Raw genomic sequence first — 19,684 nt, 5'->3', positions numbered from 1 at the left:
CTTTATTTCACATATATAGTCACCTAGTGCATCTTGGGAACCCAATATGGCCACTGAGAAAGAATCACCACATAGTAAAATCTACAGAGAAAGCCCCCAATGCTTTGCCATCTTACTGCTTTTGTTTTCAACCAACGTCGATGCTCTAGAACTTGTACTGCAGTGCTTTCATTTTTTCATTAACCCTACATATTTCCTCTACAGCAGTGCTATTATTCTGTGCGCATCTTTGCTGGCCAAGACCCTTCCTATACCTGGGTGGGATGGGTGACGCCAGACTACCACTTATATAGTGAGAAGTTTGACTTGAATAAAAACTGCACAGTCACCGTGACTCTGGGAGATGAAAGAGGCCGGGTCCATGAAAGGTAAATGGAGTTCCTGTCCAAAGTCTGGTGTCCATCACAGACTTCTTCACAGATCCTTTCCTGTTTTGTAACTCATTCCCAGAACCTTACTCACTCCTGCCTTCTGTTGAATCACCCCCACCCATGTTGGATGTAATATTGAGAGCAATTATATCAAAGTAAACTTTTCTGTAGTTCTTACATTTTTAGCCTCTTGGGTTTCTTAATCCTGAACCAAATTTTCTAACATATTTTTGTCTTCCTTTATATTCACCTTCACCTTAAAGTCTTTGAGTAGGTAATCATATTTTATTTGGCATTGGAGGATTTTATCAAGTCCTTTTTTTTTACCACCTTGTTTTCTTCAACAACATTTATTGCATAATATAGGTTCATGTGTGGTTTTTTGCTTATGCAAATAAAGAAAACAGCAAAACAAAATTTCCAAATATCCCCTGAAATTACATTCTTTTTGCATTTGGGGTTATGATGAAACCAACTCTATCAGCTCCTTCCTCTGCCTCATTAAGGAAACCCTAAAAGCCATCTTTTCATTTAGCAGCAACCTGTTTATATCTTGCTTTTATTTATAACAAGGATGTAAGTATTATGTTATGTGCTTCTAGTAGTATAGAAACTCACTGGACATTGAACAAGGATCTCATATTTAGAGTACTCGTAATTAAGTTAATATTTATGGATGGTCTAAAAATGGTGATTGTTAATACCTTCTTACCTTAGTGCCTTATTATTTTATTAGTTTTTTACCTCTTTATTTTTCAGGTTTAGAAAGACCATTTTTTTCCCTCCACTGCAAAAGAAATTCTTAGAACACAAAAGGTTCATGAATGTATTTTGACAAATACTTAAAACATGAAATATTAATACTTACTCTAATAACATAATACTGGGAGTTAAAGACTCTCAGGAGACTTATGGGACTGCTAAATAGAAAGGTTTCACTTTCACAGCAAATTTGCACTATCCAAGCAACTCTGTCAAGTACTATACCTTCTTGTCAGTCAGACATGTATAAATCCTGTTTCTGATCGTCTTTTCCTCCAAGAAGGGGCATACTTGAGTTGGAGGAAGCACCTTTAGCCACTATTTAATCACCTGTACCTGAACTGATTTTCTTTTCTGATAGACCAAGTATGGGGATCCTATAGATACAGATTAATCAAGATGTTAGAAAGCTTTTGATAATCTTATGCTGTTTCTGTAGGCAAGAGGGAGAGATATGGGCATAGGTTCCCAAAGTGGGCAATACCACTCTCTGGGCAGTGCTGGAATGATCCAGGGAGTAGTAGTGGTCTCGGATGTAATTGGTGGGGTGTTGAATAAAAGGAAGGGGGCAGTAGAAGCTTAAGGAAAGAGGAGAAGATAAGAAAATTTCGAAAACCCACTCATACATGTTTCATCTGTTGTGTAACAGGGTTAAAGTTGTAGTGATTACATTATTTTCCAAATTAGCATGCAAAATGTCAGTTATAACTGATCAATGGTCAAGTCTGCCGACAGTCTTAACAAGCAAGTGTTGGGAGGCAAACATGTCACACATTGTCGGGAAGTTCAGCATGCACTGGCAGGAATGTGTACATCTAATGACTTGTTTACAATACAATACTATACAGTTATATGATGCAATATTGCATCATCAGTTTCAATGCAGGAAGAAAAACCAAAAATTTACAATGAATTATTAAATTTAAGGTGTCATTTTAAAATATTTTACATATTTTTTAAATGAAACAATTTTTTAAAAAATGTTCAAGGATTAAAGAAAGTAGATTTCAGTGGGAAGGGGGTGTTGAGCAATTCTTTTTAAAGGTAGTGGTGGGACAGATAACTTTGGGAACCTCTAGACTACATGATAGTGCAGTTAAATGGATTTGGGAATTTGGTGAACAGCCAAATCAAAGTATAGTCATTAATTGTTCATTGTCAACTTAGAAGGAGTTCTTGCGTTAGAGGTGGGAGGGTGATTGATAGAGGGATTTATTCTTAGGCTCTTTCTGTTTGACAACTTTTATCAAGAATATGGATATCATGACATGCTTGTATAAAATTTGTGCCTGACAAAACTCAGTGGGATAGTCAGCATACTAGATGACAGAATCAGGATGCAAAAGCAGCTTAAAGGGCTAGAATATTTTACCTAATTTAAAAGATTAAGCTTCACAAGTAGTAGTAACTAGACAACAGTTTGCATAAAAAAGATCATGGAATTGCAGTAAAATTGTAAAATCTATACCAGTCAATTCAAGTGATCTTAAACTACATTCAGAGATGCATAGTGTCAAGGATACTGTCATCAGACCTAGGAGACCACATCTGGAGTGTTGTGTTGAGCTCTGGATGCGTTGTTTTAGACAGGACGTTAACAAGCTGATCTTCTTTGGCACTTCTTACTCCAACTGTTCTGGTGGTTCATGCTCAGGATTGGAACTAAGTGAAATACTGTACGTCCATCTAAGGTTAAACAAACATTTGTTGAACACTGGAATATTAAAGAGGTATTCAACAGTCATACAGTATTTGTACAGATGGTTGCAATTCCTATAACCTCCACTTATGCCACAGTGGCACACTTGATCAAAAAGTTAGTACCACAGCAGAGGATGTATGTAAACTCTAAATAGACCCAGCTCCTTATATTAAATGCTTCTGAAGCCTAAGGCAACGAGGAATCTATCAATTGTTCAAGTTTTAGTCCCTTGAAATAGGTAAGCCTCTTAAATCATTAAGCTTCACTGCTTTTTTTGAAAACATAAATTGCCGATGTGGAACAGGCATCATTGCTCCAATATTTCCACTCTTTGGTGGACAAGTACTAAAATTCTTCTAGGGGACCTTTTAGGCGGCTTGTTGGATCTCAGAAGTGAGAGAACTTAGCAGTGGAATAGGAACTTTAGTGTGGGTTAGAAACAAACAAATGAACAGAAAGAAAGCAAAGGAAGCAAACAATGTAATGGACTCTGAAGGAGCGTCATTGTGATCCACACTATCAGTGACATCAGGGGGAGTTCACACAGTGGGTCTCCTAATGGAAAGCAGAAGTGAGAAGTGCTAGGATCGTCAGGGCTGTAGGTAAGAGTGATAACACGGCACTGTCACTGATCCTTACTTTAGGCAGAGTTTTCTGTACCAAAATAGCTAAGAAGTCATACTTTTCTTATACATAATATATTCCAGGCCCCAGACTGATGCCACGATTCACCCTATACTATCACCTGTGCCTCATCTGGTCTGGTTAATATGTCATCAATGAAGTGTTGGCATCTGGAAGTGGACCTTTGTCAATTATCTGACCACAAAATGGTAGCAGCATAAGGGAGAATTCAGGCAGCACTAGGAAAGGATGGGGAAGGTATACTGGTCTCATCCCTGATGAAGGCAAATTGTTTCTGGCTAATTGTAGCTACACATAAAGGGAAAAGCATCATTGAATTTGCCAACATCATTACCACTCACAAAAGCCTGGACTACATTAATGAGATCATCTGCTACATTAATGAGGTCAGGAATAGCCATGGCAGTTGGTATGAAAATTCATTGAAAATTTCCAGGGGCTATTCACCTTTCTCACTTTTCTGCACAGGGTTGTTGCCAGGGGCATTGGCCAACCTCTGTCACCTTCATTGTTAGGGAAGAAATAGTTTTCACACTTTCTAAGCCTCATGATTTTTTGGAGTTTACAGGGTAGCTTAGGTTAACTCCAGGATTTCCATTTGACTCCTCCCACAATAATTAGCACAGATATTACCGTAAGTGTCTATGCAGGTACTGTCTCCCAGGAGTTCAAGATATCCCTTCTCCTGTGATCTGTTTCCCAAAACCTCCTATCAAAATTGATGTGCTCCAGTGGACCCCCTGATCCCTTCCTTTGAATGGAAGAACAGGACAGTCGATTGATAGGCTCCTTCTAGAGTCATTTGTTGATGTGTTTGCAATTCCCCACCTAGGCCATGGTAACAAGACCCTGGTAGTAGAATTAGGGGTGTAGTGACAGAAAGCAGTACATTACAGATGCCTGGTTGAGTCTGAGGCTGGCTAGATATAATGAGAATAAAATAGCCCAGTCTAAGAGTTCACTTTTGGAGGATGGAGCAATGATATCATGGTGGCAAAACTAAAGTTGGCTGGGCTGAAGAAACGTGGTCCGGTCTGGAGCCACCTGTGGATGACCCTTGGCCATCAGAATAGCACTGCTTCAGGGTCGGTTTACCACTGAGTGGCTTTCTTACTGGTCATGGTCCTCTCCACACAAGATGAAGCTAATCCTCAAACAGCAGATGGAGTCTGTTACCAGGCCCATGCTTGAAACCTTGCCAGTGCTATGGACTCCACTGGCATAGGCTTCCAAGATTTGTCACAACAATCTTCTGGCCTTGAAATTCTCTCACTGGAGATTTAATCCTTAGATACTGAAGGATTTTTGGTCCTCTCGAGTTTATTATTAAAATCTAAATATCCCTGAAAGGAATAACATCATCCTGTTTACACTTTGTAGTTTGACATCAGCTCACAGCATTATGGAGAGAGAGAATACCGACATAAGAACTAGGAGAGTCTGCATGAATTCTGTGTGCTGTAGTTTTGCTTAGGAAGGATAAGTCTTAGAAAAATGTGGGCAAGATGACTAGGTTGTTTCCTGCGTAACTGGCCTGAATACTACATTGTGAGCCTGGACTCTTTTTCTTAAACCATTTCCTAGCGTAACTCTATGCATGTCTGTAACGTTGGTGCTCCACTTTTTTTTTCAATTGTAAAATTGAAATTATTGTTATAATTATTAAATTATGAGTCTACCCTGTCTCATGGCCTTCTTGTGATAATAAATTGAATATCTAAATTAAAATGGTGTCTTCACACAATTGTTTGTGGGCCAGCTTGCAAATTTCCATTTGTCTATGGAGAATAATGGTTTATATTTGGTGAACTGTGGGAAAGTATGGTCTTATTTAGGAAAATTCATTCAAGTTGATCAATTTTGAATGCACATCTAAAATAATGTTACCTAAGGCATTATCATTACTCAGTAGTTATCAGCTCTAAGAGGCTGGACTTAGTATCTTTTAATCCTCTTTTTTTTCTTTTAAATTTTGGTTCCTAGTGTGAAGCGCAGCAACTGTTACATGGTTTGGGGTGGAGATATAATCGCCAATTCCCAGAGATCAAGTCGAAGTAATGTGGACCTAGAAATTGGCTGCCTCATTGACTTGGCCACAGGCATGATATCCTTCTCAGCCAATGGGAAAGAACTGGACACCTGCTACCAGGTATCAGCATCAGTTGAACGTAGTAGTAGTCAGTGCATATATGCTTTGTGAAACATCCATGTTCTAGCTTCATGTCTCTTATATGATTGAAAATAGTTTTAGCTGCAGTCGTTTCTTTATGGCACTAGGAAAAAGGCTTCCAGAGGATCATCGCCTGTGTATGTGTCATATCTTGGAGAACCTTGATAATAATGTGTTTTCTAGAATGTAGTTATACTTAGGGAGAATGATGAAGTTAAAGTGATATGGTATACTACCGTATACTCATTTTCTGCTTCTATTTTACAAAATTCAGTTCTCATTTTTCTTATGTCATCTGATTTCCATGCTAAAATTATTTTATTCTGTTTTCAATAAATACAGTCTTTAAAATAAGTAAACACTTAGGTGGCCTGCAGACCAATTATAAACAGAAGGAAACAGCCTGAGACTGAACCATACTATGATTTTAACCAAACTCATCTTTGCCTCTGTTACCAACTGATGGGCGACAAGTGCCATTAAGGGCCTGGTATTTCTCAGTTTTATTCAGTCAGTAAGTTACACATTTTATGAGTATCAGCAAAAGAATTTGTAACGTGTAAGGAAAGAAACAGAAAGACAGATATCTAGAAGTCTAGAAATGCAGCTGAACAATGATAAACTTTTGAAACTAGAATTATACCACAGTTCTCTTTCTAATTAGGGGGGTGGCCTTATTGACTGTTCCCTTGCTTTGGGTCTCCGTTTTCCCCCTCTATAAAACAGAAATTTGTCCTCATTAACTTCTTTAGTGGTTCAAATCAATAGCTAATCATATTGATTTGAAAGTTTGTTACAAATTTTATTTTAAATCAGGAAATCTTTTTTTGGGCCAGACATTTCAACATAGAATCCTTTAATACTGGATCTAAAAGAAATAAAACCCTCATTTTACAGAGAAAGAAACTGAAGCCCGGAGAGGGAAAGTGACTTGCCAATTTGGTATAATTATTTTCTAAGCCAGACAAGAATTTGAGTTTCCTGCTTCCCAATCCAATTTTCCTTATACTGTGCCTACCCTGTTTTTCCTCTGCAAAAGGAGAGTTAAAAAAAAAAAGAAAACTATTTACTAGCTATTGGTTAGATTAATTAATTTAGATCACTAAATGGTGGTAGTTTAACGAAAGGGGGATAGATTACATATGGACCAACAGGCAATGAAAACCTTGTTTGTAGTTGTAAAGGCCTCTAGTGGCTAAACATAGAGGTTGCAAATCACTAATACTACTGACCAACCAAAGAGTCAGTGAATGTGTTTATTGAACACCTACCATGTGCACAACACCATAATAAACATAATAAAGTATGCAAAAAAAATCTAAGACAGAGGCTTTTCTTTTAAGAAATTTGTCATTTAGTTGGGGAAAAAAGACAGATACAGAAAGTAAGATTTGAAATGAGTCTTGTATGATAAATAGACCTTTATGGGAGGAGACTAGGAATAAAACCATTGTCTACTAATATAGTATTATCCTTCTCGTTACCTAGAATTAAAGGAATAGAATTTAAGGGGAATTTTTGTTGGGCTTTTTCCAATCTGTATTTTCCTTTTGGACTTTGCTTATTTTCAAGTTTCCCTGTCACCATAGTAGCGTTTTATGATCAGGTTCTTATTTGTTGTTTGCTTGTTTTTCCAGCCAATTAGAATTTGGTTTGGCACATTTTCTATGTTGACACTGGGGATGTGAGCCTATTGGAAGAGCTAGGCAAAAATGCCAACTTTCATTCCATCATCTTGACTCCACCCCAATTGATAGCATTTTCTTTGACTCATATCTCTACCTTGTCCCCCTCATCAAGTTATTTGCTAAGTTCAGTTGATGTTTTACCTACAATATTTCTCTAATTAATCTCCTTTTTCTATTCCTGTTGCCATCACCTCCTTGATATCCTCATTATTTCTTGCCTATACTATTTCAAAGGCCTCTTCCTACATCTGACACCTTTCCACTCAAGCCTCTCATACACACTAGAGTAATGTTATCACTTTTATAAACAAAAACAGTTATTTTTATAAGCACTGGCCTCCCACTGCCTAGAGAGTAAATTCTAAATACTATGGTTTTTCAAGGTTCTCCACTATCTCATCATGAACTTTCCAGACATATCTTCTACTATTTTCCTTTGTTTACACTGTTTCTTTAGAATGAGATGACATTCCTTTTTTCCCATTCCCAACTCTAACTATTGACATCCTCTCCATCCTTTAAGACCCAGATCCAATGCAATGATCTCCTTAGCTATAAGTGTTATCTTCTTCTTATGGACTTCGTACCTTCCCTAAAGAACTTAATTGTTTTTATGTTGTTGACATATCTCATAAATCATATTATAGCCCTCCCTCACTCAAAACAAAGTCAAGTGCAAGCCATGTAATTACTTCTCTGATGGGATAGTCTTCTTCGGCAATGAAGGACAAACACACACACACAAATCATATTATGTTTCTTCATGTCTAGGACCATATCTTGTTTAGCTTGTGTTCCCCACAAATCTCTTGGGCATAGTAAGTATCTAATATGAATTTGTTGACTTAATTAATAGTATTTTGGTAAAGCATGAGTTGGATCTGTTTGGCTAGAGTGAAGGTTTTACATTGAAAATATTAGGAGACTAAGTTGGAAAAACATGTGAGATTAAGGTTTTATGGGACATTGAATGCCAGGGTAAGGCATTTAGATTTTATCTGATTAACAATGAAGAACCATTGAAAATTTTTGAGAAGTAAAATAACAAAATAAAAACAGGCAGACCTAAAAGAAGCTGGTAAGGGCTCCTAATTTGCCAGCTTAACTAGTAACAGTTTTTAAGGGCATCCAGGAGTTATGAATTGACAGAGCCATAGATTTTTAACTTGGACTATATTAACATCTCTGTTCTTTCTCTAAAAAACGTTGAGGTTGTTAGTTTCTTGGTGTCTGGGCTGAGTGAGAATGACAAAATTACTTGATAGTTAAGACCAGGAATATATTTGGCAACAGAAGAAGTCTACCACTATTTCCCTCCCCCATGCTTTATATTGTCACTAATGTATGCATAAGTTTAAAAATAATTATTTTTATTATTATAGGCATGTATTTTCCAATAGTGTAATCCACCCTGTATCTTGCCAAGGCAGTTCTTTCAGCTCAGCCAGACTTCTTTGATACTTCTATGTACCTACCTCTTCAGGGAAATAGGAGCCTGCCAGTTTGATTAGGCAGAGGCTCTTCTAATCCATATAAAACTAAGAATCTGGTTTTAATTTTCAAAGTACAGTCACAGAAGGGAGCACTCTCCTAAATTTTGTTCCAGAAAAAAAATATTATATCTATGAGTATAACATTGTGTAATAGATATAGAGCTATCCTTGGAGCCAAGAAGAAATTGGTTCAAGTCTAGCTTCTGAAAAATATGGCTTTGTAACCCTGGGTAATTTATTTAACCTTTCAGTGTCCCAGGATGTTCCCTAAAATAACAGATTTTAGAGAATGTGGCAGCTTGCTTCCTTACCTGAAAATTCCCTATACCAATGGGAATATTGGTGTAGGAATCATAGGTGGAGTCCCTATTCCTATTCCCCATGGATATTTTTCAAAGCTCTGTCCTGGATTCTCTTCTCTGTATCTTCCCTTTCTTGATGCTCTCATCAGCTCCAATAGGCTCAATTACTATCTCTTTGTAAGTATTCCTCAGGTCTGTCTGTCTCACTATAACCCCTCTCCTGAGCTTTGATGATTTCACATCACCAGCTATCTCTTGGACATTTTGAATTGGAAAATCTGTTCATGTGTCAAACTCATGCCCCCAAAAGAAATCACTAGCTTTTCCTCCAAACCCAGCACTTTCCTATTTCTTCAAAACTAATGCATCCTTTCATCTCCTACATTTGAAACCTTGGAGTCATCGTTGGTTCCTATATGCAGACAGTTGTCAGGTAATGTTGATTCTAACTGCACAGCATCTCTTGTCTTTCCTTCTTTCTACTCACCAGCCCTCACCGTCTTTCAGTCCCTCTTAATCTATATTGGAATTAATTCCCATCTGATTTCTCTGTCTCAAGTTTTTTTTTTTCTTTACAGTCTATCCTTTATACATTTGCCAAACCGATATTGATAAAGCACCTAAGCATATCATTCCCTTACTCATTAAGCTCCAAATTCTTCCAGTGGATGTTTAAAGTCCTTCACAGTCCTTTCCTATATCCTACATTTCCAGACTAATTTTACACTACTTTTCACAAGCACTTCTCTCTGGCCTAGCTGACCTTTTGCTATTTTGCTCTCCTGACACTCAGTATTTCATCTCCTATCTCTGTGCCTTTTCAATGGTTGTCCCCTATGCCTAGAAGTCATGTATGCCTTTAAATCTCAGCTCAATCACCACCACCTACAAGAGCCTTTTCCCCAGTTCTCTTAGGTTTTAGTTCATCCTCCACTTACCTCATATTCACCTTGTATCTACTACATGTATATTTTCTATCTACTCATATGTAGACATGCTATTTCCTTGTATGTATACATATTCATTTTCCTTGATGGTGGAGATGACTGTGTTTCTATCTTTGTATCCATAGTGCTAAATACAGTGCCCAGCACATTGTTTATTGATTGATTAATATATTTCAGGAACTCTGACTTTTGAGAAACAGTGGTAGAAAGAGCTTTGGAACTGGAGTCAAAAGACTTGGCTTAAAGTTCTGCCTCTGCCTCTTAGTGGCTTTAGGAAGATAACCTCACTTATCTCAGCCTCACTTTCCTCAGTTATAAAATGAGAAGATTGGACTAGATGTTGTCTAAAAGCTATCTATTCCAAGTCTAAATTCTGCTGTCCTTTGAGTATGATGAAAACTGTCCCAGAGATTCAGAGGTTTCTAATGAAGTGCTCTAGTAGGTTGTATAGAAGTAAATGGGGCAAAGGACCCAAATAAAAGGGTCTTTATGTTTCTAAAGATTATAGCTACTTCAAGGAATGGCTATAGGTATCAGAATGAAAATTTTTAAACTTTCCTTTTCTTTCAGTCTCTGGCACTGATTCCGATGTGACACATGACTGGCAATTTGCCTTCTCTTTGTTTCCTTATTTTTGTTTATATGGTGCTAGTAAGTACCAACCTTCCAAGGTGATTATATCCGTTTCGAATACTAAATCTTATTAATCCTTTTCATTTGTCCCATTCATGATATCATATCTGAAGAGTAATACTCTAATGGTGGAAAATTCCAGGCCTCTGTGCAATTTTGAAATAAAAGATAAGGGCTCTCATCCCTTAATCTTATCCTGGCTCCAGTCATCCTGTTGTATATCTGGTGACTGGATTCAGATGGCTCAGGAGGAGAAAGTGAGGCTGGTGTCCTTGCACAGCCCTCCCTCCCTCCCAACAAAGTCAAGTGCAAGTCATGGCATCATTTCTCCAATGTCATGGTCCTCTTCAAGAACAAAGGATGAACACAACAACAGCAACAATCCCTTATCCCTATAGATACTTAATAGATCAGACCACATGGCTGGATTCCTGGCAGTGGGATGATTGTTATTCCAACTCTGTAACCATTTTCATTTTTCAATTATCTAAGGAGATGAAAGGAAGCAATATTTACACTTTTTTTAAATTCTCAAAGAGCTGGAGTCCAAAATAACGAGAGAAGGATTCTTTCCCATCATAACGCTCGACCTCTCTGCCATGCAGTTTGCAAGCCTTTCTTCTCACATTTAATAATGTAATTGTCTGAAAAATGAAAAATAAAATATATTTTCAATAGAGATATTAATTTCCACCCCAGTACTGCTACACAGAAGGACAGCCACAAACAGAAATTAAGACTTATGAGGGCAGTTAGTTTCAGTCTAGTATGATCTCTGTATTCTGACCTTCACACAGGATTAGAAATAAAATGTCAGTTATTAGTTCAAGGGAAAAAACAGATCAGCCAACAGTGAGACAGTTTAACAATTGAAGGGAAAAGGCAGATTTCTCAACCCACAAATACCAAAGACAGCTTCAAAGGTCAGTAAGAAAGCTCTTTCTCTTGGGTGAGAGGGGAGTGGAGTCTGGCCCCAGCCCTGGTCCTAGAGTGGCAGCAGCCACTGCAGCAGCAGCGTCCATTTTTGGAGCCCTTGGCCTAAAGACCTTGGGGGAATCAAGCAGCTGATCTGAAACTCAGCCCTGAGTGGCAGTCCTGGTGTGAGGAAGAGTGCTGGTGTGGTGGAGCTCTTGGTGGCAGTGGAGAGTTGCTGGTTCCTTTTCACCTCACCAGTCTTTGTAGTACAGCTAGGTCTGGCATTCCTTATCAGCAAAGGTTTTGTCAGTCATCCCAGGCTCAAAAGCCCAACTCCCCTCAATTTTGGGGGCAAAAGTTCCAGTAGCTAGGGTTGATATAGCCTCTCAACCCTACCCTATTAATAACCTTGAGGACTTCTCAATTGTTGTTAAAACAGAATCTAGCCTGAAGGTGTTTATTCTTCACTGGGTTCAAACCTAGTTCTGAGATTTTTCTTCAAATCTTCTCAAATTGGCCTCAATTTTTTTTCACCTTGAAATTCTAGATTTTGGCTATGATTTTTACAGGAATTTTCATTTGGGGATTTCTTTCATGAGGTGGCCAGAGGATCTTTCTGTTTTCACTTTGTCATCTGGTTGTAATATATCTTGGCAATTTTAAAAAAGTTTTCTTAAATTATTTAATCCAGACCTTTCTTTTTTGTCAGGATTATCAGGAAGTCTGATAAGTCTTAGTTGTCTTTGGCTGGAAATCTATTTCACCACATCCTTTTGTGGGTTCTGTAGCTACAGGAATTGTTTTATGGAATTATTTAAGGGTGTGTGGAGTAGTTTTGGGGAGAGCTTAGGCAAGTCACTGCTGTTTCTCCACCATCTTGGCACCACCTCATAATGTGTGTGTATATCTTTGTCATATAGGGAAGAGGAAAGGTAATAAATATTTATATATCACTAAGTGCCAGGTACTGTACTAAGCACTTTTACAAATGTTATCTCCTTTGATCCTCACAACAAACCCAAAGGATAGGTGCTGTTTGCACTTGAGGAAACTGATGCAAACAAGTATCTTGCCTAGAATCACACAGTAATACAAATAGTAAATGCCTAATGCTGGATTTGAATTCAGGTCTTTCCTAATTCCAAGTTCAGTGCACTATCCATTGCACTTCCACTTGCCTACCATGGTATAGAAATACATTAAAACCAATAAGAGAATAGACAAAGCTAGGTAAGAGAGGAGTTTAAGAGACAGACATTTGAAGTGAGAGGAATAGTGATAAAAACAAAAAAACTCCAGTGTCTGGAGTTGGGGGGTACAGGAGTGCAGGTGAGAAGAGCAGGAAGGGGAGATTAATATGAAAGAGCAATAACCTGTGATCAGGGTGGAGCAATGGAATGGAAACAGATTGTATGATGTCTGGATCACAAGTATTAGATAAACTCCTCTTTCTATATCTTTTTTTTGCAAAGAGGAAAAGAGAAGAAAATAGAAGAGGGCAGAGAAGAGGAAGAGTAAAATATGAATGGACAGAATTCTCCCAGATAGCAGAATGAATTAGAAACCAGAATCCAAAAATATGTTGTTACAAGAACCATATTTGAATCACAAAATCACATCAAGCTTTGTAAATGCTTATGTTATGCTTAACATACCACATAGATGAGAAGTTGACATCAATACATATTTGTGTCAAACAGAATACCATGTAACTACTTAAAGGAAAAAGTAACAAGTGGTGAGGAGAAACAGATCAAAACTTTAATAGGGGAAGACCTTAATGCATCCCTTTGAAATATAGACAAATGAAAAAATATATGTAAATAGAGAAATTTAGAACATAAGTTGAACTTTAGAAAAGTGAGGGATGGGATATCTCTAGTGATTGCTGAATAGGAACAGATGTGAACTTACATGTTTCTAAGTACTGAATGGCACCTATAAAAAATGGCTATGTATTAGAGCCCCAAACTTCATAAAAGTGCAAAACAAAAAAAAGTGGAAGAATTGAATAAATTCCTTACTGGTCATAATGAAATAAAACTATATTTAATAAAGGTTGTTTAAAAAATAAAAATAATTACGCAGACATTAAATCACTTAAAGACTGGAAGGTCAAAGAACAAATTATAGAAAAATCTAATTAAAGAAATGACAACAATATGACACTATATCCATACTTATAAGATATGGATAGCAGCTAAAGCATCCTCAGGAGAAAATTTATATCTCTAAGCACTTTCACCAACAAAAAAAGAGAAAGAACAAATCAATGAATTAGATGTTAAATTTGTTTTCAATATTAAGTCAGAAACTACCAACTAAAATCCAAGTTAGAAATTCTGAAAATCAAAGCAATTAATAAAATGGAAAGAAAAACTTTTAAAAAACAGAAGCAAATTGAAAAATGCAGCTAGCAGCATTTTTAAAAAACCTAATTATAATAAATAACTCACTAGTCTGATTTTAAAAGAGAGAGGAAAATCAAATTATTCATATCCAAATTGAAAAAGTGAAAAGGTAAAAAGAATAATCAGAAGTAAAATGAGAAATGAAATTGAGATAAATACATGAAGTAGAAAAGAACTGAAAACTAAAGAATTCCCGTTTCTTCAAGAATGGAAAAGCAAATTATGGTATATGAATGTGATGGAATATTTTGTCATCATAAAAACTAGTGATTTGATTTGGGCTTCTGTCTAGCCCCAGGCTAAACAGAGATAAATCAGGAAATACTTGTGTGTACTGATGCCAAGTGAGGGGAACAGAACCATTAGAATAGTTTGGCAGCATCATTAAAGAGAAAACCGACTTTGAAATACTTAAGAACTCTGGTCAGTGCAATGACCAATTTCAATACCAGAGAATTAGTTATAACATACACCATCCAGGTCTTGACAGAACGATGATACGCTTAAGATGTAGAATAAGATACCATTTTTCAAACACAGACAATGTGGGAGTTCATTTTGCTTGATTGTACATATTTGTCACAAGACTTTTGTTTTCCTTTCTTTTCTCCAGTGGAGGTTGGGGCATGGCAAAGATGAGGCAGGATTGGGCTAGGGTAGTAAAAAGAAAAGAGAAAAAAGAGAGTCCTTGAAGCATCTCTTTTTCAATGTAGAGAATAGAAGGCCCAAAAAAACACTGGACAGCTTTTAAAACTACAGGTCAAAGTTGTATGCTTAAAAGGAAAAGCAATCTATGTAAAATGGAGATCTGCAATTTCATGTACAGTCTTCTTTTTTCATTGTTGTTATTCTGCTGTACACACGATAATGTCCATTTTATTTTTTTAAATCAGATGTTAAAATATGCATGTTATTAAGAATTCAAAGAAAATCAACTCAGATTATTAAAAGAAGCCAATTTACTACCCTTCTCTTTATTGAACAGTGCGTCTTAATGAATGCATACTTTGTGTTTTTAATATTGTTTAGTTGTTGAGGGAAATCAATGTATCATTGTATCATTCAGGCTTCCAGGGCTATGCCTTGAAGTATGAAAGTAGAACTATCTTAGAAACCCATCCTGTAAGTTTAAAAAACATTGATTCCCTTTGATTAGGTTTATGTAGAGTTTGGTCAAGTTGCTATGGTTTTCCTTGCTGTGATGCTAATGAATTTTACAAGTGACAGCTCTTCAATATACATGAATAAGGAGCTCTGGGTACATTTTTATATAATGAAACAGGCATATGAGTGGAGTTGATAGAGTTCCAGCCATTCCTGAAAACAGCTTAGAACCATGCCCCTGTAATGGTAATTTAAATGGGAAGATCTTTCCCATTTGTTAATAGGTCCATGTGATCTGCTTAAATAACTGCTGAATAACTGAATAACTGCTTAAATAATTGCTGAATGGGTGGAATAGGAAGGATGGAACAGAGCTGGGAGGAAGTTGTTTAAGCCAGTAAGAGCTGGGAAGGACATAGACAAGCAGACAGCTGGGCTCATGAGTGTTTGTTTGTGGGAAGGTGGGGGGAGGGGGTGGAAAGGGGGAAAGAGGGAAGGTTTGGAAATGCCTTTGTTCCCTTCAGTGTTAATGTGTATTAACTTCTTGGTTACTATGACTGATTTGGTTTTCTGGTTTGGGAATTTGGCTTTCTGCTGTTTGAATAAATGTTTTTCTTCTATCTTCTGTGTGGAGAGTCTGTTATACTTTGAGATTGAGAACTATGCCAGCATATTCATAGTCCCCATCAGTGCTGTGAATATAGCCTTGGGGATATAGCCCTCAAAGTTACTAAATTGTCCATACCCTTTGACTCAGCAGCATCAGAAGTAAATTTATACAACATCAGCACTGTTTAAAATGAACACTTTTGAAACACTTGAGAATTCTGAACAATATAATAATCAATCACAAATCTAGAGAATGTATAATGAAGGCTGCTGTCTACTTCCTGAAAGAACGGTGATCAACACAGAGTGCAGAATGGTACAGTTTGTAACATGGCCAGCGTAGGAATCTGTTTTGCTTGACTGGATTTATTTGTTACAAAGATTACAAAGATTTCATTTTTCTATTTTTATATGCAGTGGGGGAGGGGGAGGTTAAAAGAGAAGGAAAATAGATGCTTGTTAATTTAAAAATAAAATTTAATTTTAAAAATGTATGCAGTCTAGCAATTGGATGTATTCATCCATCATTCCCTTTTAGATTGGCATCAGAATCTGCTATCCCTGCTGTTGGTTTTGGTAAAGTTGCAAAGCTCATTCTCCTTAAGCCCCAGGCTAAACAGAAGCCCAAATCAAAAAAATCTCAGAATTGGAAGGAACACGAAATACATCTAGTCCAACAGGAATTGCCTCTACAACATCCCTGATAAAAGATCATCCAGTCTCTGCCTAAAGGTCTTCCAAGGCAATTCATCCCACTTTCAACAGTTCTTATTCTCTGGAAGCTTTTCCTTATAGCAAGGTAAAATCTGCCTGCCTGTAATTTTTATATATTGTTCCTAGTTTTACAAAATATTTCTAATTCCACTTGGATAATTTAAACCTCTTCAAATAATTATTTTCAATTTAGTTTAATTGAATAAATATTTATTATATACTTAGTGTGTACCAGTCTGTGTGCTAGGTATTAAGGATACAAAGCCAAAAATGAATATAGTACCTGCCCTCAAACTTACATTCTACTTGAAGACATTTATTGTGTCTTCTTTGGCCCGGCCAAGAATCTCTAATACTTTCCTTCAACTATCCCTCCTATTGCATGATTTCTAGTCACCTTAAAATCTTGGGTGGTCTTATCAGTACATACTCCAGCTTGTTAATGTCATTCTTGAAAAATGGTATACAAAACTGAATAAAGTATTCCAGATGTGATACGACCAGGTAAGAGTTTCAGAGTACTCCTACCACCATCATTCTGGATGCTGTTTTGCTTAATGAAACCTGAGATAATATTAAGGCTTTTTTGGGAGGGGTGGGGCTGCACCATCTTACTTTTAACTGATGTTGAACTTGTAGCCAACTCAAAACCCCAGGTCTTTTTCACATAAATTATTGTTTAGCCATATCTTATAATAAACGTTCAATTTTTAGCCCAAATGTAAGATTTGACAGTTATCCTATTAAATATTATCTTTTAAATGTGACTCATTATTATTACCTGTCAAGATCTTTTCAAATTCCAATTTTTTTATCCATTATAATAGCTAACTTCAATAACTTTATGCTATCTAAAATATAACTATTATCTCTGCCTCTCTTCAGTTATTGATAAAACTGTTTAATGGATCTCTGGGCATCTATCTGTAGTATTCCTTAGAGACTTTTCTCCACACTGACATCAGTTCATTAAAATTCTCCGAGTTGGAAGGAATCTCAGGAGCCATCTAAACCACCTCTCAAATAAATAGGATTCTTCTCTATAGTATCTTTGTACATTGGATGTTTTCTCATAAGTATTAGGATACATTTTAATAATAGTAATGGAATAACAATATTTTCAGAATAAATTTTCTAATAAGTTTTAGAATTTTACCGGGAAATAAGCAAGTTCATTCACTAATAGTTTAAAGACTTAATACATTCTTCCTGATTATCAAAATGATCATCTTTTCCATCCAGATTTCATTCAGGATAATGCTGAAATGTAGCAAAAGTAGGAGTACCAGACTAGACATCAGGAGAAGTAGACTAGCAAAGAGTTGTATGCCTTAGTGTAATATCAGAAATCATTTTTCTTCCCACTCTACACTCTCAGGTATGGTTAGAATAACCTAACTACCCCAAATGTTCTGGGGTTTTTTTTAATAAAGTTGTTTCATTTTTAATGGGAGATACATGCCCGAAAAATTGGTATAAATTACATTTTTGTAAGTCACATGGGAAATGTCACACCTGGATTTTGTCCTGGTTCTGCTACTGACTAGCCATGTTACAATAGATAAGTTACTTAACTATACATTACTTGGATGGATAGTAATGGTGTGTGAACCTTAGCGGTTTGTTTTACCCCCTTATTTTAGAGGTGAATGAAGGAACTTAGAGAAGTTAGACATCTTTGGCCCACTGGTCTATTTACTGTTCCTCATCCTGGACACTTAATCTTCCATTTCTGTGCTAGGCACTGTACAAAAAGAGAAAAAAAGAAAAATAATTTATAACTTCAAGGAACTTCATTATCCTGGGATGATTGTTAGAGGCACAATATTTACACAGATAATTTGAGAAGGGAGAAAGTGCTTACAAGTAGGTGCGTTCCAGACATGGGAAAGTCTGTTGGTGGCATAGAGAGGTGAGAGATAGAAATCTGAATAAACAAGTATAGCTGAAATCTAGATTATAAGAATATATATATATATATATATATATATATACACACACATATACATATATATGAGTTAAAAATCTAAAAAGGTAAGCTGGAGCCAGAGTGGAAAGGACTTTAAATGCAAAATTATTTGGCATCATTTTATCTAGAAGCTGGAGGCAATAGGAAGCCACTGAAGATTTATGCAGCTGTTTATTGTTTAGTTAAAAGGGGAGAGGGAATGGGGAGACAGCCTGGAAGCAGGGAGTCCCATGAAGAGGTTGTTATAATTATCTGAAGAGAGATGATGAAGGCCTACATTTGGGTAGTAGTTCTAGGAGTAAAGAAAAAGGATAGTTGTGAGAATTGTTGTGGAGAGAGAATTGATAAAGATGTATCAAGGAGTTATTAGGCATGGTCCAGCTTCAAGCCAAGAGAAGTGACATCTCAAGAACCTGTCTAATCCTTTGTCTACCATTATTCTCTAAATTCTGTCACATTTTTTAATGTTTTCCCATAGGTTGAGCCCAACACCAAAGTGTTTCCAGCTGTTTTCCTGCAACCCACAAGCACTTCCTTGTTTCAGTTTGAACTTGGCAAGTTAAAGGTATTTATTTATGTCTTCTTTCCTGGGAATGAAAAGTGGAACTGTGGATAACAGGAAGGAGTATTGGTCTTATAGTGAAAAGTCAGGTGTTGTTGTCTTGGGGACTCAGAGATCTAAATAATGATGTTGGCCACCAGCCTTTACTCTCCCTTTTGACTTCATAGTGGCCCTTATAAAGCAGTTAGGAGACTATTCTTAGGACTTCCTCCTCCCATTGTCCTATAGACGGTTCTGAGGGTTAATTACAAATAACGTCTTATAACCCCTTTTGAAAGGGCTTAAACAAAGTTGGGAAACTCCTCAGTCCTTTCAGTACGATATGATTTCTCATTTAGTTTATAAAAATCACATTGGTGACCACTGGATTGGTCTCACTGTCCAACAACTGAGAAGTTTGCCAATGCTTGTGTTCTCTTTTCTTATTCTTTCTCTACCTTTCTCCAGAGTGCAATGCCCCTATCAGCAGCAATATTTAAGAGCGAAGAGAGGAACCTTGTTCCCCAGTGCCCGCCTCGACTAGATGTCCAGACCATACAGCCTGTGCTCTGGAGCCGTATGCCTGACAGCTTCCTGAAGATAGAGATGGAAAGGGTGAGCGAGCGCCATGGCTGGATGGTGCAGTGCCTGGAGCCGCTGCAGATGATGGCCCTCCACATCCCTGAGGAGAACAGGTATTGGGTACAA

At 37.0% G+C, this 19,684-nt stretch overlaps 1 protein-coding gene across 7 annotated transcripts in view; it reads left to right on the top strand.

Annotated features, from left to right (window-relative positions):
- Positions 1 to 19,684, top strand: part of RYR3 (ryanodine receptor 3) — a 750,252-nt gene that overhangs the window by 483,348 nt on the left and 247,220 nt on the right. For all 7 annotated transcript variants that reach the window (XM_072625274.1, XM_072625277.1, XM_072625272.1 and 4 more), the window contains exons 31-34: positions 205 to 368; positions 5,464 to 5,629; positions 18,914 to 19,000; positions 19,445 to 19,671. In XM_072625274.1, the coding sequence (XP_072481375.1) occupies positions 205 to 368; positions 5,464 to 5,629; positions 18,914 to 19,000; positions 19,445 to 19,671 (644 nt within the window). The remainder of the gene's footprint in view (positions 1 to 204; positions 369 to 5,463; positions 5,630 to 18,913; positions 19,001 to 19,444; positions 19,672 to 19,684) is intronic.

The sequence above is a fragment of the Notamacropus eugenii genome, chromosome 7, assembly GCF_028372415.1.
Source record: "Notamacropus eugenii isolate mMacEug1 chromosome 7, mMacEug1.pri_v2, whole genome shotgun sequence".
Taxonomy (NCBI): domain Eukaryota; kingdom Metazoa; phylum Chordata; class Mammalia; order Diprotodontia; family Macropodidae; genus Notamacropus; species Notamacropus eugenii.
The sequence above is the reverse complement of the archived record's forward strand: the minus strand, read 5'-3'. Positions and strand labels throughout refer to the sequence as shown.